General features: G+C 45.9%; 1 protein-coding gene across 10 annotated transcripts in view; it reads left to right on the top strand.

The window, feature by feature from the left end:
- The first annotated feature begins 264 nt into the window (after window positions 1–264).
- The window catches only part of KIF16B (kinesin family member 16B), a 138,553-nt gene continuing 129,783 nt past the window's right edge, over window positions 265–9,034 (top strand). For all 10 annotated transcript variants that reach the window (XM_082756867.1, XM_082756865.1, XM_082756863.1 and 7 more), the window contains exon 1: window positions 265–441. In XM_082756867.1, coding sequence (XP_082612993.1) covers window positions 395–441 — 47 coding nt within the window. In that variant the 5' untranslated portion in view covers window positions 265–394. The remainder of the gene's footprint in view (window positions 442–9,034) is intronic.

Raw genomic sequence — 9,034 nt, 5'->3', positions numbered from 1 at the left:
ACGCTGGAACCAACACTTAATATTATAGTTATTTATTTATCTAGACACGGATACACCCTGAGAGCCGTGGGCGGGCAGCGTGGCGGGCAGCTTCGCACCCCCCACGTTACCACCGCGCCTCTGCCCTCACAGCTTCGCCACGGCGCCCTCCGTCTCCCAGCGGGAGGCCCTCGCTAGGGGCCGCTCCTCCCCACCCCGTGCCCTTCCTCCTCCTCCTCCTCCTCCTCCTCCTGCCCACCCGAGGGCGGGCTGCGGCAGCGCCCCGCCGCCATTCGTTTGTCCCCGCCGCGGCCCCGTAGCGGCCCGCTGGGGCAGGGCGGCGTCGCCATAGCGACATGGGCTAGGCCGCGGCCTGCCCGGGGCCTGGCGGCACAGGGCCGGCAGCGGCAGCGCCATGGCGTCGGTGAAGGTGGCCGTGAGGGTGCGGCCCATGAACCGCAGGTGGGTGCCGGCCTGGGAGGGGGGTCGAGGGGGGCTGGTGTCGGGCAGCCTCTGACACGGGAGGGCTCTGGCAGGTGCCACAGGAGGGGACAGCTCGGGTGGGAGCGGGTCAGAGCACGCCTAGGTGAAGTTAGCTTGGGGTGCGATAGGGAAGGAAGGGGCGAGGAGCAGGGCAGGCTGCAGCCCTGCTGCGGTCAAAGCAGCAAGCGGAGAAGATGGGCACCGGCACCCTGTGTGTGGGGTGGCTGTGGAGGAGCGTCTTTTTTCTGAAAGTTTCCAGGGCTGTGCAAAAAAAGCAGTGGAGAGGCTCCCTGTTAACGTTCCCCAGACCCCACCGTTTACAGGATGGTGCTTGATGTTTGCGGTAGGTATCAGGAGGGTGGATTCGGTGCCAGGGGTGTTGCTCCGAAGCCCCAACTTTTGGGTGCACGGCTGCTGTTCCTTCTGCCTGGCACTGAGCAGCACAGCAGATGGCTCTGGCAAGCCATCAAACAATTAAAGAATATGCATAAAGGGAGGCATTAGACCTACACAGGACACACTGGAGAAATGCTTAACGATATGAACGTTAGGTGTGTGGTACACATTTGGCAAAATTATAGGATACAGAATTTTTGTCGTTCTTTTTCTCCACCAGAGCAAGAGAGATGCTCTTTGGATGTGTGATTTAACTCACTATAAGTGAGATAGCTGAGTTGGTTGGTATACGTGGGGACTTGGAAAGTTGGTGCTGCCAGCACGTGCTGTAAGCTGGGTGCCCGCTGCTGTGTCCTGCTGCGGTCGTGAAGGTGTTGTGAGCCCCGAGATGGGACAGCAGTCGTGGTTTTCCTTCTTGGTTTCCTCTGTGTCTTCTCCTCGCTGTGCTCGGCTGTATGGGTCGTTGCTGTAAGCACGGCAGGGTTTGAGCTGTGCTGCCCGCTCAAAGGGACTTCCCAATGGGGTGTTCATTCTGCAGTGCTCCCTTCCGAAATCTTTAACGTGGTCCTGTATAGGGTTAAATTTGATTTCATGTGTGCCTGTAAATTTGCTTTGGTTTCTTCTAAGCTTAGTCATAGAATGCAACTTATTTCGTGAGTCATTTTTAATTAGAGAAGACTGAGTTAATGAACAGTTGTTCAGACTGCTGCATTATGGAGCAGTTGCACTGTGTGGTGTCATACCCCTGCTAATTGTGTAATAAGTCATGAACACGGATCTTGGAATGGATCATGTGGCAGGGCGGGGGTTGTTTTGGGATTGCTTGCTGTGCCATGGCTTAGATGACAAGCTTTGATCCTTTTTTTTTTTTTTTTTTTCTTTCCTTGCTCCACTTGCTCCAGTGACTTATTTTTGTTGTTCTCTTTCTCTGTCTTAACTTGGAAGGAGTTTGTTCATTTCAGTGTCACCGTCAAAGCTCTCGACCGTTCCTTTATAAACAGTTAACATCCCAAATTGATCACACAGAGGTTACCTCAAAGGTTTTTGACTGTATCTCTGGATAATGTAATAAAAGTGGTGTCTAATTACTTTACAGTTACTGCTTTGAAGCCAGTTGTGAGCATGAGCTTAGAAAGTTCAGTTACTTCGTGAGTCTCCATCTAATCTTTGCTTTCCCTAATTCAACATGCAATTGCAGTGACAGTCTTTCAGTTTGTACTGACATTGTAATAACTCTACAAAACGTGTAAAAACCTGTCAGCAGGTTTTAAGGCTAGTTTTTTTTTTCATAGAGTAGAAGTCTATGAGAAAATTAGAAGTCTAAGAGAAAATGTTTTGATATTTAATAAAGGGAGTGGTATCTGAAAGAACTGAGTTGATATTACTAATTATTATGCCCCTCACTTTCTTATACCTGACAGGTCTGTTCTGTTTGGCTTTCGGTCCATGAAGTAATAAAGAAAAACAAACCTTTTCTGTTTTTTTTCTAATGTTTTTTTTTTTTTTTATCTGTTTCTTGCGTTTGCATAAATTAATTATTGAATTTAATTAGTTGAATAAACTAAGTAAAGGTCATACGCAGCCTTTCCTGGCTTTGCCCTGCAGCAAGTTCTTCCTCCTGCGTACTTATCCATGAAGATGCTCAGGGGGCTGGAGCACATCTCCTATGGAGCCGGGTTGAGGGAGCTGGGGTTGCTCAGCCTGGAGAAGAGGAGGCTGCGAGGAGACCTTACAGCAGCCTGCCAGTGCCTAAAGGGGGCTACAGGACAGCTGGGGAGGGACTCCTTGTTGGGGGTGTAGGGGTACAACAATGGGGGAATGGCTTTAAACTAAAAAAGGGTAGATTCAGGTTAGATATAAAGAAGAAATTCTTCACTAGGAGGGTGGTGAGGCACTGGCAGAGATTGCCCAGAGGGGCTGTGGCTGCCCCATCCCTGGAGGTGCTCAAGGCCAGGCTGGGTGGGGCTTTGGGCAACCTGGGCTGGTGGGAGGTGTCCCTGCCCATGGCAGGGGGGTTGGCACTGGATGGACTTCGAGGTCCCTTGCAACCTAAACGATCCTGTGGTTATCCAGTGCTGTCAATGTTTTTAAACATTTATTTAAATGAACTTGGTAGACTTTCCCACAGCTCTGTTATTATTTCTGATATCAAGGAACAGGAATTCCGATTTGATTTCTCAAAGTGATCAATTTTTAGCTCTCCTTAGATGTGCTCTCCAACCTGAAGTGGCTCACAGGTATTGCACGAGGATTAACAGCTTCTGTGTTTGATAGTGGTGAGACACAGAAGATGTTTTACTGCTTACAGAAGGCTTTTGTGTGGCTCTGGGATTTGTGTGGATTAAAAGCCATGCCAGTACTGACAATTTAGTCGTGTAGGCCGTAGCTGTATATTAGCCATTACACATAAGGCTGTCCCTCTCGGTTTTACATTTTTATGCTTCTCGGTTAAGTCTAAGTAACTCTTCAGCTTCAGGGCTGGAGTCTGAGTACCTTGGGATGTATAGGACCAACACTTTATTATCTTTTAAAAATAACTCCTTGCACAATCGAAGCCTTAGTATCAGTATCAGAGTTTTCAACAGCTCCAATTAATATAGCACTGCAAAGGACAAGAGATATAAAATGAGGGGCTTCATTTTACAAGAAACACATGACTAGAGTGTTTTTAGTGGCAGCAGTGATAAACAAGTAAACAACTAAGAGCCAGCAGAAATCGCAATTTGTATTCCTTATGTTTCAAAGTGATTTATGTGGGAGATTATTGGGAGTGTGAAAGTTCTTCCTAGCTATCCATGCTTTTTGGAATTGAGACACACGACATACAAATGGAGAATATATTACAGGATTTCTAATGCAAGGAAGAGAGGAATGCGTTGGTGTCTCTTCATAAATTGCTCTGGCTGAAATACATGTTACTGTGGGTATTTTTCATTTTCATGAATTTATTTTATCAAAACACTCCATCTTTATATGTAAAACATCAGTATAGCAGGTAGAGTAAGAAAAGCTGAAATGATTAGAACAAAGCACACCAACGGTTAAATCCTGTGTTTGTCTCTGAAGTGCCTGGTGAAATTTTGCTGGGTCTGTTTCTGAGCACTGCTCACCGGTTGTGGTTCCTAAGAGGCACCAGGGCGATAGGAGAAGCATAACTCAGAGCTTAAATATGGCCAAATGGTGCAAAACCATCGCTTCTTAAACTACAATACCAATGAGGATAAGCCATTTGTCAGCAAGCAGAGTTTGCTATTTCTTATGTTAACTCTTTGAACTTCTGTTGTAACAATGGTGCTTGTGACTTCATTTATTATCACGTACAATTTCCCCATTATAAAAAGAAGTTGAAAGATCTATAAGGACAGGTGAGGCTCTGGTGTGCCTAGAGTGAGCGTGCTTCTGTCTCGCCTCAGCCTTTGTCAGTGGGGGAGTGTGAATCCAGTAAAAATATACCTAGATGCTAGGTTGGCAAGACAAACTAACTGTTCTGAACGTGACTTTCCACCTTGCCATTGTTTATATCCAAAATCTGGAACCTCCAGTAGATTTTTCCTTCGGGAAGGTTGCGAGAGGACAGACACTTTTCTCCCTGAAAATAAGGAGGAGGGGGTGTGTACAGCCCATCTTCAGTATGCTATTTCTTTTGTAAGTGTTGGACCAGTGCATAAAGGTGTAGGCTGAAATCTGAGTTCTTGTATCAGGTAAAGTTGATACTAAGAGATCTTGGGGAAAAAAAAATCAGTGGTTTTGTGCAGCATGTAAAGGAATGTTTTTATTTTCTATTTATTATCTTATCTTTTCAAGAGAAGCAAACAGTAGAAAGAGCTTTATTCTACAATGTGGTCATGCTCATCTTTTTAGGATAGGTCATAGGACCTATCATGGGAGAGCTGGAGAACCAGAGAAACGAGCATCAGTTGACAGCGTATGCATCTTCTGTCCCTAATAATTGGTGTCTTTTAACTAACCCCAATGAAGAAACTAAACAGATGGGTAAAGCCAGGCAGTGGCTTGATGATACCCTGTAGGTTCGGTCAGGTCCCCAGGTGGGGTTGACGTGGAGAGACCACAAGTTCTTCAGGCGTCTGCAAATGGTGATGTGGACTTCTCTAAGTGTAAAAATGCCCTCGAAGATGACGGAAGGCTCAGTGATAGCAGCTTGTGACTGTTCCTGCTGTCTGTCATCCTGGAATCAACGTGCTGCTGAGCTAACAGAGATTGCCGGGAAACAGAGGTGCTGGTGTTGTGGGGCTCCTTGAAATGTCAGCTAAGGGCATTATGCTTGAGGACAGGATGTAGTAAGGCGTGCTATAAGGCTGCAAGCAGACCTTTTGAAAATGGGGGCAAGGCTGGAGAATTTCCTGTTGGAGCAAATACATTTAGAAATCACAGTTTGCTCATAGCAGAGCATTGCCTCTGTCATTAATTGTCATGAATTCAGGTCATCATCGGTGGCAAAACTAAGAAGGAGGTGACAGAAGTCTTACAATCAATATAGTAGCATGGGATATGGTTATGGTTTAAGGTTTTGTGGTATGTGGTGTTTTTTTTTGGCTTAAAGGTAGTAAGTGGTAGGTGTGGAGTTCAGCCCTGGCCCTGTAGGAATGGAAGAAGCGGCAGCTGTGAGTGTTGGGGGGGAAATGCCAAAGGTGTCCTAGTAGTACAGAGAGAACTTGGCAAGTGTCAAACACAACAGTTGCTCTCCTCGAGAGCTTAAATAGCAAACGCCACGTGTTTCCTAAGGGGTGGTGAAATGTGGCGTTGGATGGAGTGGGGTCTAATGAGCGTGGCCTTTGCTAAGATGAGAAATTAATGCCAAAGAGACGCCAACAGCAAGGACGATCGTTGGCAGGGAATTGGGATGCCACAGGTCAGGATATTCTAGAAAAACTTGTTGGACTCTCATTAGGCTTTTCCACAATCAAAAATGTCAGTGCTGCTGAAGCAAGCTGAAACTTAGGGGTGCAAGCGGTAACAAACGCCAGCACTCCGGTGTTTCATTTCTTCAGAACTTCTCACCTACATTAAAGTACGTGGTCTTTGGACATCAGTGGCTTGTGACTTGTTTTCCTCTTCTTTTCTTTCTGAGCCCTTTTCCTCGATGGTTAATGTTTGAAGTTCTTCAGCAAGCTGATGAATCTGAATTTCCGAGTGTGATCGGAGTTCAGCTCTTGCTCGCACGTAGCTCATGTGACCAAACAGAAGCTGTGTTCTCTGCTTCTCCCAGTGAGCCCCTGCATCGGCGCCTTTTTAAATTCAGTTTCTAGAAGCTCATTATCTGAATTACGTGGGAAAAGCTTAACAAAACTGACTGGAATCATTGATTCAAAAAACGTCGAGCTAAATGTGTACTTCATGCGTTATGACTGCTGGAATAGATAAGGAGATGCAAATCTGGAAATACTTGCGGGGCTTAAATGTTGAAAAGAGGAATTAAATATTTAGTTATGGCTTCTTCGTAGTATCTTGGGAATAATGGATTGAAGCTAAAGATGCATCAGCTTAAGCTGTATCTAAGGAATTACTGCTAATGAGATAGTTTAGGTTGTGGGAGAGCCAATCTCCCAAGGGGAACGAAAGCCCAGGCAGTTGGGAAGAGCTAATTCCTTTGAAGAAAGTCATTATAGGATGTGATCTGGCATGAATGGGAAGGGGAGACTAAATGCAGATGACTTCAGTAGCTCCTGCCTCTGCCATTCTGCCTGTGGCTTCCTCTGCGGGGGTTTTGGCACAGCCTTACACACGGGCCCAAAACAAAACCAAGTACGCCGTCTTTCCAGCAGCATCTTGCCATTTTCACCGATAACGCAAGGTGTATCGGGGAGGGAGAGCCCCAGCCGCAGAGCTTTATCCTTGCAGCAGCGAGGGGCGAAGCGAGAGGTGAGCGGGACACGGCGGGAGGTGCTCGAGCGCAGCTCTGTGTTCGTGTTACCTGGAGGGTTAATGGCTGCAACCCACAGCTCAGCCTGCATAAACCAGGAGAGAACAGGAGACCCACACAGAGCTTCTGTTGATGTGGGCTCGTTTTTCTGTCCTTTTCGGTGCTTAATGCAAATGCTTCGAAGTTTTTCAGGCCTGGGGGATTTGTCACAATCGCCACCTTGTTCCTTCTGTTGCCCTCCGTGGCACGAAGGAACAAAGACCTTCCAGTGCCAGCGTGACCGGAGCACAGCAGGAGCGTGGGCACATGTGGCAGCATGGTTCAACTGCCCTCATTTACAATTTCTCACCCCCCAAAGCTTTATGACCTTAAGCATTTTGAACTTGAAAGCCTGCCTTTAGAACAGCATTTCCTAGTTCACTGAATTCAGTATTACCGAGCACATTAGCAGGTTACCTACATGTTATATCACTAAAATGATGGACGATAAAATGTTTTCAGACTCTGCTTTTTGTTGAGAGCTCCTTGAGACCAGCAGAGAAGGGCAGTGAGTCTCTGTGTTGTAACCTTCCTAATGAAACAAAGCAAGAGAAAGGTGAGTCTGTTGGATTCTTAGGCTCTGTTTATTTGAAATGAAGACCGATTTTCGAATAAATGGGATTAGCACTCAGCTGTTTTAACCTAACTGAGCTCTTGGACTAGAAGGCTCTCAGAAGTCTGAGTATCTCTGAAAGGCAGGTATTGTTGGAGAGAACAGCTGACTGAACTGAAGAGCAAAGTCCTTTCTTTTGCAGCAGCTATAAATACAAAGCCGGGGTTATTTATTGAGAGAGGGTTTTTCAGAGTTATCTAACAGAAGGAGAGCATACATGGCAGTAGGCATCTTAATTGCCCATGGGCTGAAGTTCTTATTGTTGAACACTCAGACACTTCAAATACTGGCTTTATGAAGGCTTTCCTCCAAAGAGTTGATATGGTGAATATGAAGCAACAGAGAGACACGGAAACCTGGATCACACCAGCCATTTCTCTGTGTGCTGATGGTTGGAAGATATTTGTACTTGGGGAACTGAAGTCGTTTGTTTTTCAATCCAGATTGCTTGTGTGTGCCTCGGCTAAGGGAAAGAGTGACCAAAGAACAGCCTTACGGATTACTTGGGAGCCTAATAGATGTGTGAGGTCAGGCACAGTTTGTCAGTTCTGGATCTCAAATTAGAGGACCCCCTACCCCAAAAGCCAAGGACACTGCAGGGAAGCAATCTGCTTCCTTTGAATCAGGCTTTTCTGTACACAAGAGGTTAAGTCAATACTGTCTGTATGACTTGGCACAGCAGCAGTAACAACAGAAGGAATCGGAAGAGACAGGATATTAAAAGCAAAGTAACATGCGGCCTAAAATCCAAGTCCTAGAGAAACTTTATACTTTCATAATAATGGCAACAAAATGCCAAGATGTCAAATCAACTTGATGGTGCATGAGGTTAGTCTACGTTGCTTCTGCTAAATAAGGGATTTTGCTGCATTTTCCTCTAGAGTGCCAACAGAGAGGTGTAAGAGGGGGTTCACGTGTGCGCAGCTCAGAGCCAGGCAGGACTGTTGCTAGTGGTTAAAAATTTACTTATGTGGATACCCGCTAGGCCTGAGGTCTACCTGTCGTATTGTTAAAAACAAACGTAAGGAGCAGGTCAGGCACACGATTTAATGCAGTGACCGGTCTGTAGGTGTTGCCATGAGCATGCATAATTTTCCAAGGAAAGCGAGGTATCACTGGACACAAGACAGCGCAAGGACACCCCCACGTTTATTTTCCAGGAGAGCCTTCCTGCTGTAGATTAAACCACTGCCTTTCGGTATTGTTGGTGAAATTTATTGTTATGGCTACAGGCATTTAATCTAGGTTGTCCTTCATCCAAGAACTGATCCGTGTGTACTAGTATAGAAACAGAGGGAATATTTCTGTTTCGGGAGCTGTACAGTATTTGTCCTGTTTCTGCATTCTCTGTGCCTGAGTTTGGTATCCTGGTTTCAGCTGTGTTGTGGGAAGAAATGTGCCGAGAGTGGCAGAGCTCTCCTTTAATGATTTGCAAAGTTTGCCAGCTCTTCTTATAAAGTAGTATCGCGAAGGGGAATGTGGCTATCATCTTAAGCCAGCAGTCTGCACTAGCAAAATATTAAGATTACATTGACCACAGAAAAATGGGCTTCATGACAGAACTGCTGCATTTTTTTTTTCAAGTCTCAAGAATGTGTATCATGTCTTTGTCTTCCTGAGACAAAGACATTTTCCTTTATTTC

This window comes from Aythya marila (genome assembly GCF_965140915.1).
Source record: "Aythya marila genome assembly, chromosome: 3".
NCBI classification, from domain to species: domain Eukaryota; kingdom Metazoa; phylum Chordata; class Aves; order Anseriformes; family Anatidae; genus Aythya; species Aythya marila.
The sequence above is the reverse complement of the archived record's forward strand: the minus strand, read 5'-3'. Positions and strand labels throughout refer to the sequence as shown.